The sequence below is a fragment of the Lepisosteus platostomus genome, chromosome 11, assembly GCF_059453375.1.
Source record: "Lepisosteus platostomus isolate fLepPlt1 chromosome 11, fLepPlt1.hap1, whole genome shotgun sequence".
NCBI lineage: Eukaryota > Metazoa > Chordata > Actinopteri > Semionotiformes > Lepisosteidae > Lepisosteus > Lepisosteus platostomus.
In genome coordinates, this window is record NC_142621.1 from 38,555,005 (window position 1) to 38,574,508 (window position 19,504).

General features: G+C 36.8%; 1 protein-coding gene across 1 annotated transcript; it reads right to left on the minus strand.

Moving 5' to 3' along the window:
• Positions 1-1,845: 1,845 nt before the first annotated feature.
• LOC148652628 (myosin heavy chain, fast skeletal muscle-like) lies at positions 1,846-17,520 on the minus strand. The gene is made up of 41 exons (XM_088599581.1): positions 17,447-17,520; positions 17,098-17,141; positions 16,174-16,389; positions 15,942-16,085; positions 15,684-15,840; positions 15,551-15,578; positions 15,359-15,467; positions 15,182-15,274; positions 15,023-15,086; positions 14,825-14,923; positions 14,633-14,736; positions 14,408-14,546; positions 13,712-13,830; positions 13,459-13,608; positions 12,707-12,877; positions 12,276-12,582; positions 12,086-12,156; positions 11,721-11,808; positions 11,486-11,603; positions 11,233-11,356; positions 10,346-10,482; positions 9,574-9,829; positions 9,162-9,404; positions 8,901-9,077; positions 8,675-8,820; positions 8,493-8,583; positions 7,986-8,375; positions 7,764-7,890; positions 7,558-7,676; positions 6,524-6,720; positions 6,259-6,442; positions 5,966-6,131; positions 5,722-5,846; positions 4,993-5,301; positions 4,697-4,900; positions 4,483-4,608; positions 3,470-3,640; positions 3,284-3,388; positions 3,089-3,184; positions 2,846-2,980; positions 1,846-1,960 (listed from the first exon to the last, which is right to left on the minus strand). The coding sequence occupies exons 3-41, from the start codon at positions 16,375-16,377 to the stop codon at positions 1,943-1,945; spliced, it is 5,811 nt and encodes a 1,936-aa protein (XP_088455707.1). The 5' UTR covers positions 16,378-16,389; positions 17,098-17,141; positions 17,447-17,520; the 3' UTR covers positions 1,846-1,942.
• Between the last annotated feature and the right edge of the window lie 1,984 nt (positions 17,521-19,504).

Here is a 19,504-nt window from a genome sequence, read left to right on the forward strand (position 1 = left end):
TGTGTTATATAGCTCTTGAAGGGTTTAATGGTTTACCTACAAGTTAATTAACCAGAGTAAAGCACCACAAAATCCTTTTTGATCATGTATGTTTGCCTGTTCCTCCACCAACCTGCTTCTAGTTCAAGTAGGTAGCTGCATCAGCATGCGTGGGCTGCAAGGGAACAAGTGAAGAAAAGAAACACATTTCGGCTGTGGAGCCTTCTTCGGGTGTGCTTCCAACCTCCTTCTAGACAACTTCAAATTCTACCTAGTGTTCCCAGAGTCTGTCCAGGTCCTTCCCATAACAATTTCCTTGAAACACTCTGGAATATGATAGTACACATTGTGTATTGAACAAGTATTGCTGCAATTTAGGTATTTTGTCTCAGTGACATCTTTGGACAAAAAAGTCTTATTCCCAATTGTACAAAAAAAAATCAGAGGTTCATGATGCAAAAAAAGACTTTGTTTATACAAAGCTTTCAGAAATACTGTTTATTAAAAACTGAATAAAAAAGGATTTTTATTGTTTCATTGCTAAATTACATAATTAAAATCTTCATGTCTTTAATATTTTTAGATTCCATTTCATTTATCCATATTAAGAGTTTTACAAGACATTCTTGTAATCTGTGTCTTGTAATCAGCATCTGTGAGCCCAACTTCTTTTGATTAGTCATTATTTGCATGAAAAAAAGGTTGGATTCTCCTACCTGGTAAGAATCTCAAAATCTTCAGCTGAACACTTCATAAATTATGCACAATATTTGCTAATGGTTATTTGATGAAGGTTTTCTAAAAATAAAAAAATGAATTTTGAATGTGTCTGCATTTGGTAGTTTAGTGGTTCAATGTAGAACTAAAATTCAAGAATGTAAATGTTACAGGTGAATGGAGGTATTCAGTCTGTCTCACCTGTTTGGTTATCTAATTGATCCAAGATCTCAATCTCCTCCAACAGTTTATTGAAAGAAGCCAGGGTATCCACTTCAACACTATGGTTGGGTGGCATGTTCTAGACTCCCACAATCCTTTGAATCTATTATTTTAATTAGTGAGTAATTTGGGGTTTTCAGTGCACAGTTCAGCTTTAAAGGTAAATGTTTGTGTTCTGCAAACAATTGAACATGGACATGGACTTACATTACATTACATTACATTACATTACATTAAGAGGAACTTAATCAAGATGTGGGTGACTGAGTGCAGTGCTCTAACTTTGAATTTAAAGCATGACAGCTGGGCATCTAATATGTCAGTTAGGTTCTAATTAGAATATGTCTACAAAATGGCTGTTTTCTTTTTTAAAAGCCAACAACTGAAATTAGATACCAAATAGTGTACAAGAAATAAGGTGTTATTTTCTTCTACTATCATCTGTAACCATCTGTAACATGTAGCATTTTTACCACATTTACTAAGAGTTTGACATGAAAAGTCAGAAAAGCTGTAAGCAGCTTTTTATACCCTGTAAGAGCAGTTCTGTGTCTATAAATACCTTTATTCACCTTATGTAGGGCTTTGACATTTGTGTCTTTTTTTATGGATGTGCAAACGTCAATGCACATAACTTTAAAAATATAGTGATACTCTGAAATAATCATATTTATCCCAAAACTGAGCTCTTAAATTATAATCATGAATGTTTTGCAGGAATATCTGCTATTGTACAAATTTCTCCTAATGTATAAAATGGATGTAAAACTAAACTCTTAAAATTACAGGTATTATATTTCTTTCTTAAGTATCTGATAATGTGTTGATCTTGTATTATTTTGTGTAGATATGTATAATTTTTTGTGGTATACATTTTTATTTTGTATCGAATTGTATTGTATTGTATAAAAGAAACACTTGGAATCCTTGCTGGAGAATATTTTTATTAATCAAATATTACTAACAGAAAATCGTGAAATTCATATTGTATGAATTTCTTTGTTGAGAAATCACCTTGTCTTCTTTACTCTGCCTCCTTAACCTGTAAATAAATAGCCTAGATTTAATAACATAAATTAACCTGGCATAATTTAAACATTTTCACTTTGCCTGTACTTTTACATTAGTCTATTGTATACTGTAACACCCTCTTTAGGCAGTGATGGGGCATTGAGCAATAAAGCTGGAGATGTCAGCCTCAGCAGTGTATGATGGGTTAGATGGGAACCTATCCAGAATAGCAGGGAGATATCAGGGACATTAACTCCTGGTGCTTGGGAGGGAAGGAAAGGTTGTAATGCCCACTCGTGACACCAGTGTAACATGGGCAATAATCATGCAGACAAGTGGTAATGGGATTGGTCTTTTATTGATCAGAAAGATATACTGTAGGACAGCTATCTTTAAAAGTACTGCTCTCCCTAGCCAATAAAAGTAAAGTTACTATAACACAAAATGAAGGTACAGGGTCCTGACTAATTCAGGCCAGGAAACATGGAATAGTCACACATGCACAATGTGTACTGTACATAAACCCCTGTCCTTCACCCCAAGTCCCAGGAGTTAATGACCCTGATATCTCCCCACTATCCCAGACAGGTTCCCATCTATCCCATCATACTTTGCTTAGGCTGACATCTCCAGCCTCATTGCTCAGTGCCCCATCACTGCCTGATGAGGGCCTACAATACTATAGTTTAGACTGAAAAAACTTTGGCAAAGCCATTTGTGTGAAGTCCAGAAAAATAATTTTTGTTTGATTCTGCCAGATGCCAAAGGAATTGTTTGAATTTTCACATTCTACTAATAACTTATAACTACTGTAGTTAATTGCTTAAAATATTGAAGTTTCTCTTCTCTACGGCTCTACAAGAAGACTGATAATATGTTTCCACTTTTATCTTAATCATATATTTCTTAATCTTACCTTGGAGCTCAAATCACGACTCTTGGCTCTCAGCTTGTTGACCTGGGACTCGGCAATATCAGCACGTTCGTCAGCTTCTTCCAGCTCGTGCTGAGCCTTCCTGAACTTGGAGAGATGAGCATTGGCTTGTTCCTCCTGAAATGGCAAAAATGTTTTTATATATAGTGTTGTAATTTACGTAATTTACGTGTAATTGTGACGTAGGAAAGTAACTACTAAAAGCTTGTTAAAACCATGGCTTACAGCTTCCTCAGCCTGTCTCTTGTAAGCCTTCACTTTCAGTTGCAGTTTGTCGACCAGATCCTGGAGTCGGTTCACATTCTTCCTGTCCTCTTCAGACTGTAGAGAAGAAAACACAATGATTTTCAAAACTGAATTACAGCACAAATGTATATTTTTTTCATTAGAGGAGATTATGGTAAGCAATCAGTATTTTACCTGGTACGTGAGCTCCTTGACTCTTCTCTCATACTTTCGGACACCTTTAATGGCCTCAGTTCCACGCCTTTGTTCAGCTTCAAGTTCGTTTTCCAGCTCACGTACCTACAAATCCAATCAAATGTGAAGACAAGTCTTTTCTCTGTATTTGTATAAAATGGACCGTGTTCATCCCACCCAGATTACCCTGGCCTCCAGCTTCTGGAGCTGTTTCTTTCCACCCTTCATTGCCAGCTGCTCAGCCTCATCCAGACGGTGCTGCAGGTCCTTCACTGTGACCTCCAGGTTCTTCTTCATTCTCTCCAGGTGAGAGCTGGTGTCCTGCTCCTTCTTCAGCTCCTCCGCCATCATGGCAGCCTGGAAGTTATTAACATCAAAGACAAGGACTGTATGTACTGTATGTTCTTTGTTACAAGAATCTTCTTTTTTGGGGTGAATAGTGGTGTTGGGCTCTGACTTCATGTCTGGTTAAAAAAGAAATCTATTAAGCAAAAATAATGTACATGAGGAAAGATTTCTACCTGGGCTTTTTAAGTCCTGAAGAAATAAGCAGAGCTAAGTTTCCAAAATGGTATCACTTTTAGCAAAGACATCAAGAAACAACAGATGGATCACACAGACTGAGCATATGTGCTAAATTAGTTTATAGATTTCGGCTTGAGCATAAACATTTTAGCACAGACTAGAGAACAAATAAATTGTAATTATTAATTATTAATGGGGAAGGTTGTTTCGTTTAGATTGTAATGGAACTCTGAGCAACTTCATAATAACATGGAATAAGCTTAAAGAATTTCATAGCACGAATTTAAAAACTTGCAGCTGAATGGAATAAACATACAGTACTCGCTTGAACATATAGCGCATGCCAACAGGGTATCTGAATTATTAATTTTTGTCTACACTTCTAATAAATAATTGCTATTATTTTAGAATTTAATTTGTTTTTCTGAACCATTTGTGTTCCACAAAAGTGCTTTATGTTGTTTGTATGCCTGTCTCTTTGTAATTTTATGATTTTATTATACTTGCTTGTAATCTTACCTTTCTTTCTACCTGAACTTTATGTAAACTAACACTTTGTAGATGCATTTCCTAAAAAAATATCATACTTTCTGAGGGTTATTATACTCCCTGAACCAAATACTGTATAAGCCTAATATAATTAAATGGGAATTTAAATCATGAGGGTAACTCACATCAGTGATAGCTTTCTTGGCCTTCTCTTCTGCATTTCTTGCTTCCTGGATGGTGTCATCAACTTCACCTTGGAGCTGAACAATGTCACTCTCAAGCTTCTTCTTTGTGTTGATCAAGCTAGTATTCTGAAATGACAACATTTTTAACTTACAGAAATATGAAAAGAAAGATGAAAGTTTAATAACTTGTAAGAAATATGAGGTTTTTATTAACCTGGGAGTGCAGCAGCTGCACACGCTCGCTGACATCAAGCAGTTCCTGCTCAGCCACTTTGCGGCCTCTCTCAGTCTGTTCCAGGGAAACCCTCAGTTCCTCAATCTCAGCCTGCATCAGGCTGTTCCTGCGCTCCACCATGGCAACCTGTTCCTTCATGTCCTCCTGTGTTCTAAGGGCATCATCCAGGTGCAGCTGGGCATCCTGATAAAAGCAAAACGCCATCATGACCATCAAATGATCCTTAAAAATAAAAAAGCATGAATATTTATGGTTTAGGGTAAAATTTTCAGTACCTTGAGTTGTCCTTGGACATTCCTTAGTTGTTTCTGGGCTTCAGCAGCCTGGCGGTTGGAATGGCTCAGCTGAATTTCCATCTCATTGAGATCTCCTTCCATCTTTTTCTTAATTCTTAGGGCATCATTTCTGCTCCTAATCTCTGAATCAAGAGCACTCTGCATGGTGTCCACAATCCTCTGGTTGTTTCTCTTCATTTGCTCCATTTCCTCATCCTTTTCTGCAATCTTTCTGTCCACTTCAGACTTGATTTGAGTCAATTCCAGCTGCACACGAAGGATCTTTGACTCTTCATGCTCCAGTGATGCCTGATGTAATAATAAAATTTGTAAATTCCTATTCTTTTGGACAAAAAATAGTGAATGAAATTAAATCTGATAATGTGGGGAGAAGCAAAGAGCTATAGCTCAGATTTATTTTCCTTGTCTGCTGTGCTTTGACAGTCTATGTAATGTTTTCTTCCATGTATTAATGTACCACTTATACAAAATGAATATGAAATTAAATACTACATATTGTAGACAGAAAATGTTGATGTATACCCAAAAGACAATGAAGTACAATAATATTTTTTTAAAATAGAACGTGGAAAAACAGACCAGGAATATCAAATTAGCATTTTAAATAATGTATTTCTTACATTCTAAAAATACACTGACAATCTAAGAACTTTACTTAAGAAAAGTTTTTAAAATATCCACCAACTGTTTTTGTTTTGTGTTTAGTACCTCAGCTTCCTCCAGCGCGGTTTGAATTTCAGACTTCTCTGTCTCGGCCTGTTTCTTTGCTTTTTCCAACTCATGAATGGTCTTTCCAGTCTCACCAATCTGTTCAGAGAGATCTGAGATCTCCTCTATTTGGAAGATATATTACGCAGAATGTAAATATTCTAAGGAGAGTAACATGTTTAATCTTTTAATCTTATAGTTGCATAGCCTTATAAACTCAACATTTTTCTCTTTTTGTACTTACGCTGCAAGTTCTTGTTCTCCCGTTTAAGGGTCTCAAGATGATCCAGAGCCTCTTCATAGGAGTTCTTCATCTTGAAGAGCTCAGTGCTGAGAGAGCGAGCTTCTTTCTGTGCAGCTTCCAGCTCAGCCTGGCCTTCCTCAAACTTCTGCTTCCATTCTGCCAGAACCTGAAAAAAAGAATTGCGGAAATATGAACTACAGTAGTATATCAGACATTTACACATGAGGATTGAGGTGTCTTATTTTAAAGTAATTGAACTGTTTTTTGCATTTCTATGTGAATTGCTTCTTCACCTTGTCAAAGTTTCTCTGCTTCTTGTCAAGGTTAGCAGCCTGGGCATTTGCTCTCTCCACGTCAATCATGAGGTCCTCCACTTCACCCTGAAGTCTCTGCTTGGTCTTTTCCAGAGAGGCACACTTGGAGTTCACAGCCTCAATTTGTTCCTCAGCATCTTGGAGGCGCTGGGCAAGCTTTTTCCTGAGAAAAGTGCAGATTGTTTGAATTGATTCAATCATTTAAGAAAAACTTTCAATTTAACAGAAGAAATAATGTAGTTACTTGGCCTCCTCAAGCTCCTCAGTGCGCTGGATGGCGTCAGTCTCGTATTTTGTCCTCCACTGAGCCACTTCACTGTTGGCCTTGGACATTGAGCGCTGCAGCTCTGCCTTGGCCTCCTGCTCCTCCTCATATTGCTCCCGGAGCAGGTCGCAGTCATGGCGAGCGGACTGGAGACCATGAGCCAGAGCATTCTTGGCCTAAAAAGGGAATATATTGGCTAAAAATATACTTCCAAAAGAAAGGGATTACTGTCAGCTACTTTAATTTCACTGTATTTACAAATGTGTAATTGTTTCATCTACATACCTACTTGATTCAGATGATGATTATAATTAAACTTGGAGAATCTGATACTGTATTTCCTCATCACATTTTTTGGATTCATAATTTATTCTTCATTCTAATATACAAATCATTGTCCTATTTTAGAAAAAAAACTGTCTTTGATTCCAGACTTTTAATCCAGAGCTGCTCCATACTGTAGTTTGTAGCTGCAGTATGCTTGTTCATATTTTGCATCCTTTAACATCCTTCTCATTCTTTCCATCTTTACATTTATTGATTTTTAAACCGTTTCATTGGAAAAAATAATAAATGCTCTGTTACATTTTGTGTATTGTTGCAGTTTTTCAGCACCTGTTCTACATAGGGCATCATTCTAAACAAACATACATTATAGTTAATTCTTCTGTTAATGAAAAAGCAAAATTAGTAAGAATTGTTCTAATCATTTCCTTTACTACACTTGCCTGTGCTTGTCTTGCTGTGCCAGGCTGTCCCTGCTGCTGTCTGTCAACAGTTTGCTATGTGCTCATGCAGCTGCTTGACTGCTTGCCCATGTTATCTCCCTGCTCTTCATATAAAAGTGTGGCTGCATTACTACCTATAGCAGCAACACATTACATCAGCTATTTCAAACTGGAGCCAACAATGTATTTTTCTTATATCTGGAGTAGGACTACTGTGATACCTTCCTAAAATAGAAATTAACAGGAGCAAAGAATCTCATACTGTATATTATAAACACAACTTACTTTCACTTCCTCCTCCAGCTGCCTCTTCAGCTCCTCAGTTTGCTGAGTGAAGGCCAGTTTGCTTCTAGTGAGCTGGGAAACCAGAGCTTCTTTTTCGTCTAGCTGACGAGCAAGTTCACCTTAGGGAACAAAACAATAGTAAATGAAACTTTCATTGTTCTGTTTATGAAAATAGCCAAAATTAGTAACACTAAATAATATTTTACCATTTTCTGTCTGAAGCCTTGCTTTTTGTGTGCTAATGTCATTGACCTGGCGGACGTTTTCATCACTCTTAGTCTTCAGTTCACTGAGTTGGTCCTCCAGGGTACGGCACATCTTCTCCAGATTAGTCTGTCATTCAGATAATAACATCTTACAGTATACTGTAGTATAAACAAAAATTTGTGTAATATGATTACATCAATAAGGGTCAGATTTGATTTTACCTTTGACTTGGAAACTGATTCCATGTTGCTGGAGAGGTCATCAATTTCCATTTTGTACTCGCTCTTCTCCTTCTCCAGCTTCTGTTTGACTCTCTGCAGGTTGTCAATCTGCTCCCCTAATTCTGCCACACTGTCAGCCTGCTTCTTGCGGAGAGCTGCCGCTGTGGCTTCATGCTGCAGAGTGGCCTCTTCAAGGTCACGGCGGAGCTTCTGGAACTCAGCTTCACGTTTCTTGTTCATCTCAATCTGGGCAGAAGTTGCTCCTCCAGCTTCTTCAAGTCTTTCACTGATCTCCTCAAGTTCCCTGGAGAGGTCAGCCCTCTGCTTCTCAACCTTGGCCCGAGCAGCACGTTCAGCCTCAATTTCCTCTTCAAGCTCTTCAATACGAGCCTAGATGATTGTAGAAATGATTTGTAGAAAATGAAAGTATATAATATGTAGGCGATTATAGAAAATAATAGAAATACAGTTAACCCAAAATAAGTATTAGGTTTGTCCCTGAAATACCTGTAGTTCCTTAATCTTCTTCTGCAGCTGGGCCTCCAGTGCTTGTTCATCTTCAATCTTGCTGAGGAACTGGCTTATTTCAAAGTCCTTCCTGTGAAGGAGAAAAAATATTCACAGTATTATAGTAATTGTTACAGCATTTTCAAATGACATATATATTTATATATTGAATACAATCTTACTTCTTGATCTTCTCGTCTGACTGTTGCTTTTCATTTTCCAGATCCATGACAGATTCTTGAGAGAGTTTCAGATCACCTTCCAGCTTTCTCTTGGCTCTCTCCAGGTCCATTCGGAGTTTCTTTTCTTGCTCCAGTGAACCTTCAAGCTAGAATATTTGACACATTATTACTTTTAGTTCAGGCTGTCTGAAAATACAAGAAGTATGTGTTTGGATGTGTCACTTACATCATCCACTTGCTGTTCAAGCTTTGTCTTGGCTTTAGTCAGAGTGTTGACTTTGTCCTCCTCTGCCTGTAGATCATCAAGGGTCTGTTGATGAGCCTCTTGGAGGGCTTTCTTCTCCTTGGTTAGCTTGGCAATGCTTTCATCCTGAGTGGCCATCTCTTCAGTCAGGTTTTTAACCTGGAAGTATTCAATAAATCTTTAAGCATATCATTATACATTTTCAATGACTAGTTAGTTATTTTGGACATTTTAGAAGCAAACCTTATTTTCTGTGGCGTGTTTCTCCTTCTCCACTTTGGCCAAGGTGAGCTCTAAGTCATCAATGTCTTTCTTCAGCTCAGAGCACTCATCCTCCAGTTTCCTCTTCTTGGCTGTCAGCTCAGCATTACTTTCCTCTTCATCCTCCAGTCTCTCTGTTATCTCTTTCACTTTGGCCTCAAGCTGGATCTTGTTTTTGATCAGCCCCTCACACCTTTCTTCAGCATCTGAGAGACTCTCCATTTCCTGTTGATAAATAATTGATTTTAGTTACTAAATCTAAAATTACATTTCAGAGTTGTACTTGTTAGATACAAAAATCATGTTTTCAGCAATGCTGCAGCTGTATGTTAATATTGCAGAATATATATAATATATATAATTTAATATTGCAGAATAGACAGGTAGTGCTTACAGACTGCACTTGTAAAAAAAGGTCATTCTTCTCCTGCAGAAGAGAAACCATTTTCTCCTCAAGCTCCTTTCTCTTGGCTTCTGCCTTTGTCAGGTCTTCCTTGCACTTGATAAACTCTTCCTTTATATTGGCCATTTCCTTCTCAGCCTCGGCACTCTTCAGAAGAGGCTTGATCTTGAAGTACAGCTTCATCCATGGCCAGTGTTTCACATTCATGAATGAGCGGATGTTGTACTGGATACTATAAATGGACTCTCTGTATGAAAAAAATGAATATTTGTTATGTTTTTCAATGTTGAACTTCTCTTTCAATGTTGTATTTGTTTTGTGATACAATAAGGAATATACCAAGAACTCAGATGAATGTAAACTGTTTTGGCAGATAATAGTTCTGACTGTTTCTATTGCCCTTTTCTTTGAATGTATGTCAGATATGGGTTTTTCAGTTGAAATTAAAACATCTCCTGTGATTAAATAATCATTTAACACCTGCAAGAAACATGTTTGATAAATTAACTCATCGCTTAAACACCACCTTTAATGTTTTTATCAGGTCATAAGTTACAGTACTTTATGAGTAGTTACGTTAATTGAAGTTAAAAGCTTGTTAAACTTAATTTGCCATTAAGTGGCACTTTTCAGAATTCTTTCATCTATTGTCAGAAAACTGTTCCTTACAAGGGCTGCTGCTCTTGAAGGCTGTCCAGGATGGAAAACTCTTCTAATGTTTCTCAGCCCAAGTTTCTCATTCTCATTCCATTTTTGTTCTTACCTTCTTTCCATCATCTTTTTGAACTCCACTCTCATGACGAAGCCACGGCACAAAGCCTGAGTGATGGTGATGAGGGCAGCCAGTTTCTCATCTCTCATCTCCTCCAGGGTACCCAGCAGGCCAGCTTTGAAGAATACCTGAAATTGAGGGGAAAGATTTAAGCATTTTGTTATCTATAAAATATGCTGTAAATACAGTATACATTTTATTAGGATATTTCTCAAGCCCTACATGATTTGTTGGAAGTCCCTAATTATAGGCAAGATTTGTGTTGGTAGGGTAGAAGTCTTACTGACATTCTTTAATGATTTTTAGTTCTCTTTACATATGGCAAGAGTAATTGTAAGATTACAATTTGTAGGAGCCCAAATCCGAAAAGGCAACAGTGATCAACACAAACAGTGCTTGTACTGCAGGTAGATTTAAATAGAAATTTTAACTTGATATCAGAGGGCAAATGACTTTTATTCAATACCCATATGAGACTTGTTTAAGAACTTTTATCTCAATGAAATATATACACAGTACTTTTAATTAGAATATTTCTGTACCTGATGTGAGTCACCCATAAATCTCAATCGCTGCATGAGTTGTTGGAGCCCCCTTACTGTTATAGCCCAGGTGTGTGTTGGTGTTAGCCTTATTGACTTTGATTTTCTCATTTTTATTTATTTAAACTTTATACATCTATTTATTCAAGCATAAACATGTAGCAAATGTGGCTATGTGCCAGAGTGAAAACAGTATTGTTCTTACCATATGTACTGTATGTAACAAATGTGCAATTGCTTCGTATTAAAATACTTGTCAACTTTGACAAAACATTTCAGGCTTATTATGCACGTTAGTGTTATTTCCTTTCATTATTTATACTGCTGAAGTCCTACCTTGGTGTGCCCAAATTTATACTGAGTGTGGTCAACATCAATTGATCCCAGTAGCTTCTCTGAAGCTTTCTTGCTGTCAATGAACTGACCCTCTGGGATGGCGCTGGCATTCAGAACTTTGTATCTTTCAGAAACGTAGAGAAAAGAATAGTGTTGAAATTCTTCTTCCTTCCTAGGTATTTGTGTATCCATTAATCTCTAAGAATTAAATGTAAACATTTCTAAGTTAATTATGCTTTAATTTTTACGGTACCTTTGCTTGAAGTCTCCATACAGAATTCTGCTTGGGAATCCTTTTCTACAAATTCTGATACCTTCAAGCACACCATTACACCTCAGCTGGTGGATAACCAGGAAGTTCTCCATAAGACCTAAAGAAAGAATGAGATATAGTTGTTTTTAAACAGATGCTACATCTTTTGAATAAAGAAAATACCACCATATCTTGATGTAAATTTAAAATGATCTAAACATTCTGTGCTCATTACCTGGAGTCTTTGATTCATTGGGAATAAGGCAGCGCACAAAGTGAGGATGGGTGCTCCTCAAGGTGGACATGAGCTTGGCCAGGTTCTCCTGTGGAGTTTAAAGTGCACTGTTTGATTATATACTTTAGCATTTACTGTATATTAAGAGCTTCTGAAGGAGAAATGAAGATGTTTTAATCTCTCTGCTGATCTTAATTAATCTTAATTTAATGTTTATGTAAATAAAAACATGCATTCCCTAGAGGATATTAAATGTAGTTATTTTTTAAAGAGGAGAAAGCTTTCAAAAAGTCCATTTTTAAAGTTGAAACCTAATTATATGTAATTTGAGCCAAATTTGTTTTTCTGGAACAATTATAACCTACCCTGAAGAGAGCAGACACAGTCTGGAAAGAACCACCCTTCTTCTTGCCTCCCTTCTTTCCACCACCAGCGTCTGTAAAAATAATAGAAAAGAAAAATGATCAGGCTCCCAAAAAAAAAATTATTTTTAAGGAACCAAAACTACAAAATCAGTACAGTATTTAGCAAAAATAATAAAAACTAATACTCAACCGTCACCAGCGGAAAAGCTGGCATACAGCAAGGCCAGCAGTTTCATGGAGGATTTCTGGTACAGCTGCACAACAGACTCATTCAGGGGGTCCTTGTTCTTGTCCAGCCAGCCACTGATGTTGTAGTCCACTGTGCCTGCGTAGTGCACCAGGGAGAAGTGGGCCTCAGCCTTGCCTTTGGCAGGTTTGGGCTTCTGGAAGCAGTTGGACTTGCCCAGATGCTGGTCATAGAGCTTGTTCTTGAAGGTTGTGTCTGAGGCCTTGGGGAACATGCACTCCTCTTCAAGGATGGAGAAGATTCCCATTGGCTGTTCAGACAAATTATTTCAGATGATATGGATAACAAAACTCAGTCCGTATGATCAAATATGGATAATATAGATTGCAAAAATCAGTATCATCTGAATGAATTGCATCAATAATCATACAAACCTTCTCAATGAGCTCAATGCAGGCAGCCAAGTCCATACCGAAGTCAATGAACTCCCACTCAATTCCCTCTTTCTTGTACTCTTCTTGTTCCAGTACAAACATGTGGTGATTGAAGAACTGTTGCAGCTTCTCATTGGTGAAGTTGATGCAGAGCTGTTCCAAGCTGTTAAACTGTAGGAAAGGGAAATACAAAAAAGTGTTTAAAATATAGTATTACAAGTATTACAATAGGAATAGTGTATTTATCTTCATTTATTTCAAATGTATTTCTTCCATACAGAAACAGTATAAAGGAGAGCAGCCAGACAGATTTCTGGTCTAAAAAGAATATCTTACAAAGTTCCATTAAGAAAGCTGGATTGTGAATGCCTGGAACAGAAAGGGTTATGCACAACATTTTATTCAGTTTAATTTATATTTAAAATCATGAAAGCCGCTAGGCATATCAGTTGTTCTATATGCAGTGTCTTAATGATCAACAATGACAAAATAATTTCAGAATGCAAAGGGAAATTAAATTTGCAGTAAAACACAAACAAGAAAATAAGAGACACAGAGAGTACCTGGGGTCTTGAAAAAATACCATACACAAATTGTTGAAGCTGACAGTGTGGATTTTCTTTAAAGAAATGTATTTCCTTGCTTTTAAATCCTCTGTCTCTCTTTGTATTCTTATCTCTAGTCTTCCCTTTCAGCTTGCACAAATGCATGCATAAACACATATTATACACTATATTGAAATCATAACTTACATTAAAGATTTCGAACCCTGCAATATCCAGGACACCAATGAAGAACTGTCTTGCCTGCTTAGTGTCCAACATCTGGTTAATGCGGACAACCATCCACAAGAACATCTTCTCATAGATAGACTTAGCCAGGGCACCAACTGAATTGTTGACCTAATAAAGGATTCACAAATCAACACATTATCTTATTAGATAAAGAACAACTTTCATTTCTTGAAAATCAATCTGACAATGTGTTTAGAAGTAAACATCATACCTGCTGAACAGTCTGTCCCTTAGTCACAAACTCATTTCCCACTTTCACTCTGGGGTAGCACAGGGCTTTGAGCAGGTCTGCCGAGTTCAAGCCCGTAAGATAACCAACTTTGTCAGCAACTGAATATCAAAAAATGCATTCATTATAGTCACAGCATATAAAAATATAGTTATACTCAAAACACAGACTTCTGTTATCCATTATTATTCTGTTATCTCTATTTTACAGCAGTACATGCCTTGTTTTAGAATACACAATGAATTGTATAGCATGGAAACTACGTAAAATGACCAGGGTGTTACACTCAATCCACATGACCAGGCAACAGAGGGGACACAAAAAATGTTTAAGTTAAATCTGGATTTACTGTATACTAGCTGCTGCTTAAGATGACTTCTAGCCTTTGTATTAGCACTTTTTGCAACGAGAGGTGTACCAAAGAGTTTAAAATTGTTTGATGTCAACCAGTTTATCACCTCACATCATTTGCTTTACTGCACCACACACCTTTAATATAACACAAGAATAAGAGATCATATAAAATCTAAGACTATTTGACTATACAGTACATCTGACTAATTAATTAAGGATTCAATTATTAAATGAGCATATTTATTCATTTCTTTTATAGTATAATTTAAGTTTGTCTGACTGGAGCATTAAGAATGGAGGGGGTAAAATAAGTATACATTTTACCCTCAGTGCCATCAGGCTCGGCCTGCTCCTCTCGTTGCTTCTGCTTGAACTTCATGTTGCCATGGTGCATCACAGCTCCTGTCAGCTTGTAGATGCCAACTTTCTCCTCAGCAGTGAACCCCAGAATGTCAATGGCAGTCTGTATGATTAAGTGTAAACATTCCATTTTGAAATACAAATAAATGTTACATCCAGAATCTTATTGTTCATATAGTTTGAACTTACATCTGTGGCAACCAGCTCCTCCTTGTCATCAATGCTGGCCACAGTGATCTGGCCCATGCTGATCATGGGGAAGTCATAGGGGTTGGTGGTGATAAGGAGCATTTCTGTGCGGGGAAAAAGGAAATAAATATGCCACAAACTATAGTTTTTAAGGAAAAGTCAAAGTGATATGAATTATCAACTTTCACCCACCAATAAGCTCTGGTTTGTGGTTGCTCATGATCTGGTAAAAGATGTGGTAGCTCCTTTCATCTGACAACTGGAATGTTACTCTGGACTTCTCCAGCAAATCTGTGAAATAATAGAAGTAAAAATATATATTTTAAAATTCTGAAGAGATATGGGAGTAAGCTACATGTTTGTGAACTACTGAGAATTAAAATAACTCACAAGTCTCAATGTCAGCAGAAGCCAGTTTTCCTGAGGTTCCAAAATGAATTCTGATGAATTTACCCTATTGATTATGCAAATATTACATATTAGAAAACTACAGTAAAACATTTGACAAATTAACTGGTACTGTGTGAGACTAATAGAAGACTAACTCACAAAGCGAGAGGAGTTGTCATTCCTCACTGTCTTGGCATTTCCAAAAGCCTCCAGCAGAGGGTTGGCTGAAATGATTTGATCCTCCAGAGTTCCCTGCAAAGTACATGGGATCATCACTCAATGTGTTACAGCCAAGATCTCTTCAGCTGTTTTGATCCATTAGCAGTGCTGTCTAACCTGCATTTTGCTAGTTTGCTCTTTCTTCTTGTCCCCAATAGCTGCGATTGTAGCAAAGTACTGGATGACACGTTTCGTGTTCACAGTCTTTCCAGCACCGGATTCTCCACTGAGGATAAATAGAGGTTTATTTAAAATAGAAATAATGAAAAAGTAATGCCATATTTTAAAAAATATGATAGAAATACTTACGTGATGAGGATGGACTGGTTTTCCCTATCTAGAAAGAAAATATTTTCATTGATTAACTGGATCATAAAGTTGAATAAAGTGTTTTAACAAGTAAATCTATATAGATAACTGTAAGACATAAGTATTTACGTACCTGTGAGCATGTTCTGATAGGCATTATCAGAGACAGAGAAGATGTGTGGCGGAGCCTCCATGCGCTTTTTGCCTCTATAGGCTGCCACCACCTCAGGGTTGTACACTGGGAGCCACTTGTAGGGGTTCACTGTAGCACAGAACAGCCCAGAGTAGGTCTGGAAGAATGATATTCATGTATTTGAAATTAAGTCTTAATGATTTTTTTTTAGTCAATTGAAATTGAATTGGTTTGTCTTGGCTTCAGTGAAACACTTACATAAATCATCCATGCTGCGTAACGCTCTTTGAGGTTATACAGCACAGAGGCTTCATTGAGGTGAGTCATCATGGCCATGTCCTCCATTTTATCAAACTTGGGAGGATTCATGGGAAAGATTTCATCCTCCTTTACTGTTAAAGTCTGAAAAATCAGAAGTTTATTCATAATTAATGCAGTAGATGAAGTAAAAACCTTGAAATTTCCTTTACTCTTAGCAAATGCTACCTACCTGCCCACTCTCAGTTTTGACGGTGGCTTTGCCCCCTTCCTTACTCTGGAGGACACCTTTGAGGTACAGCTCCTTGGGTTCAGACACAAAAACTGCTGTTTTGGCATCAAAGGGTCTGTTTTGTGCCTCAATTCTCTCCCTCTCTGGCTTCCGGAGGTATATGGCGGCTGGGCCAAATGCAGCCATCTCCGCATCGGTACTCATGGTGGCGGCTTACTGTCAAACCGAACAGGAAGGTACATTAATTATATTTATATTTCTTATATCTAAGAAGCTTTAAGATTTACAGGATAGCTTATTAATTGACTTAGATCTTGAAGAATAATAGATTGGATTGTGATTTATATCCCAGAAGGCTTTAAAACTGCAATAAATACTGGAGTTTACTTTAATGCATTTCTCTATACAGATGCAGCCACTCAGAACATAAATTACAGTGTATTTATAAATGTTTAATACTATTTAAATACAAGCAAGAAGGCATTTAACGTCCTTTTTGGCTATCATTTTTTCTATTTTATTTTTCTGAATATGTGAGTAAGAGCATCACTCCTCCTGTGAACTAACAGTGAAATGATTATCACTGTGAATCTCGGTCTGCTTTGAATGTACTGGAGTGGAACTTCTAGAGAAGCAGACTTTGAGAGAGTGCAGACCAGAACACTTTAGAAAAAAACTTGATTTCTTTCTAGAGACTTTAAGCTTTATGACAGTTAAGTATTAACTTGAAATTTGTTCCTTGACAAAAAGGCATTAGTTTTTTTAGAAATCAATAAAATTTAGCCTAAGAATAATGCATGCAATGCTGACATGAAATATAAAGATAAAAAACGCAAGCTAACACATAAGTCATAACATTTCCTTGCAATACAGTGAAAACTGTTCTTAACAATCTGTTTTTTATTAACGTGCATGCTCTTTTACCTTGTTCGACAGCAAGCACAGGAAGATGGATTTAGTACTCCGCACTGCAAAAAAAAATATTTCCTTGTCCTTACATCAGTTACTATGTTTGAATCTCCATAAAAGTTCTCTTCATCTGGGATACTAGCATTCATGGCCTCATGTTGATCATACAATGTAGTAAAGAACCAAAGTGAGAGAAAGTTATTTTTTTCTTGGAAATGTCTATTTTAAATGTTACATTTTAAATGTGTTTGTGTTATGAATAACATTTATTAAATGTGAGGGATTTTCAAGGGTATTTTCTGAAATGTTTTGCATCCAGTAATGTGCATTTATTGCCAATAATGTAGAAACTGAAGCAGCTTACCACTGGTTGGAACGTCACAGGCTTCTCAGTGCTCAGGGTGGTGCACTGGAGCTGCTTTTATTGAGATCATTTTGCCAGACCAGCAAAAGGTTCTGCTGTATTTGGTCATGTAACTGTGATCAAGCCTCTCATCAGATATAGATCATCATTTTTACCCATCATTTAAATTTGGATCATGTTTTTCAAGTGGTAATAATGATAGTACATTAATGTTGTAACACTGCCAGGCCTTGCGAAATGTGTCATCCAAGGGTTATTTTTTATTGCATTTGGTAGTCCTCAATGTTCAACAAGTTTTGCGTTCTGCAGCAGTCTAATGAACACCTTATTTCCAATAAACCTTATTTTATACAACAAGGTGTCTCCTATTCCATTTTCTTGTGTTAGCAGACTGATTTTTAATACATTTCTTAAAAAGACTTTTGTTTTGTTAGAAGACCTGTCTGCATATATATTCATTTACTGTAGCTTTAATTGCTATAATTATGACAGAATTCAAATTGTAATTGTAATTATTGTTGTTATCATTGTAACTATTTGAGAATTGTAAAAAGTAGATTCTTATTTTCCTGTTATTTTAGTGTTTTAATGGTTAACAAGAAGAGTATATCTAATAAACTCTTCTGGTGGTGTTAAACCTTTTTTAAATATCAGTATGGAAAAGATCAAAAATAATATGAATAATATCAACAGATTGGGGTTAATAATGATCTACCAAAGATTGTTAATAGTTTTTGATAGTCTTTTAACAATTCTTGTCCTGCTATAAATATATATTTTGTGTAAATTATAAATATTTTTGTTTTCCAATTGAACATTTTTCCTCCTTTCCAAATGTGGTCTCACCTTGTACCCCACAAGCCTCATTTCTTTGCTCCTTTTATCTAATATCTGTGTTACTATTGGGACAGATTCTTCATAGGTAACGCATCAGCTTTCATTTCTATGCAGATCATCGTGTTTGATGATGTTACAGATTCCCATTTCACCTCTGATGGCCATGACCACTCTAATCTCTCCGTCTGTGTTCTCCGAACTCATACTGTACATCAGAAACCAAAATTATCCTAAAGCTAGGATCACACCTTCCTCCTTCTCTTAACAACAGACTACTTTTCTTCTAAATTTTCTCCATTTCAGGTTTCATTTCACACCTCTCTACACCTATTCTGACCTCACACCTCTTGTTTGGCCTCTCTTTCTGTCCCCTGCTCCCGCCTCTCACTCCTCCTCTCTCCCAGCCTTTGTTCTCCCGCTACATTACCTTTGCCTACTGCCCTGTCTTTCTCACACCTGAAGAAGGCTCCATGGCCAAAATGTTGTGTTTTCTTTCTTCTTTTTTTCAGCATGGAATAAACCTATTACTTGTATAATATATATATACACTTGGCTTTCTTGTTGATTGCATTATTTCAAAGTGCCTAAAGATGATCATTTTCAAAGGCTAAGAATGTGTGAAAGCTCTAGTAAGTTCAATAAGGAGTTATTAAAGGTTTACAATAGGGTTTATTTATAATAAAATTATATGTGCAGAAATTGAAATGTTCAGACCTAATATGCTCTGGTCTCCTTCTAGACTTTCTTAAAATTCACTTTTTTCTTTTCCTTTCTATTTTAATTCTGTTTACTGTATTTGCACAAACAATGTCTTTTGTTGGCTGTTTTATTGCAAAGTGCCTACAAATGATATGTTATGAAAAGTGTTATAAAAGTTTAATAATAATATTGTCCATCATTTGACACATTGTGAGCTCCACTGCACCTCACAGGAGAGTTAGTTTTTTTCACTTAAGTCTTTGGAAGGGCAGCAGCCCTCTGCATCAAATAATTCACTGTTTGCAGGAAAGCCAAGAGTACCCTGGAGTTTCCCCCACTGTAACCTGTTTTCCATGTAAGTGACATTGCCCAGATTCCAAATAGTGAAGTCTAGACTGCAGATTTCAACTTGTGCTCAAATTCTTTAACTGATTGAACCACTCAAGAACCTAATCATCCCTGTTTTTAATCAGGTATTTGATGATAACCAAATTGATTAAATAGAACTTGTCCTGGTTCCTC

Bases quoted from the DNA above. Each gene is read 5' to 3' on its own strand.
- LOC148652628 (XM_088599581.1), bottom strand. From the start codon at position 16,377: ATGAGTACCGATGCGGAGATGGCTGCATTTGGCCCAGCCGCCATATAC. The intron at 11,809-12,085 runs GTAGGTTATAAT...TAAACTCCACAG, and splicing joins CTGTGTCTGCTCTCTTCAGG to GAGAACCTGGCCAAGCTCAT. The intron at 7,891-7,985 runs GTAAAATCAAAT...TCTGAATGACAG, and splicing joins AATCAGTTTCCAAGTCAAAG to ACTAATCTGGAGAAGATGTG.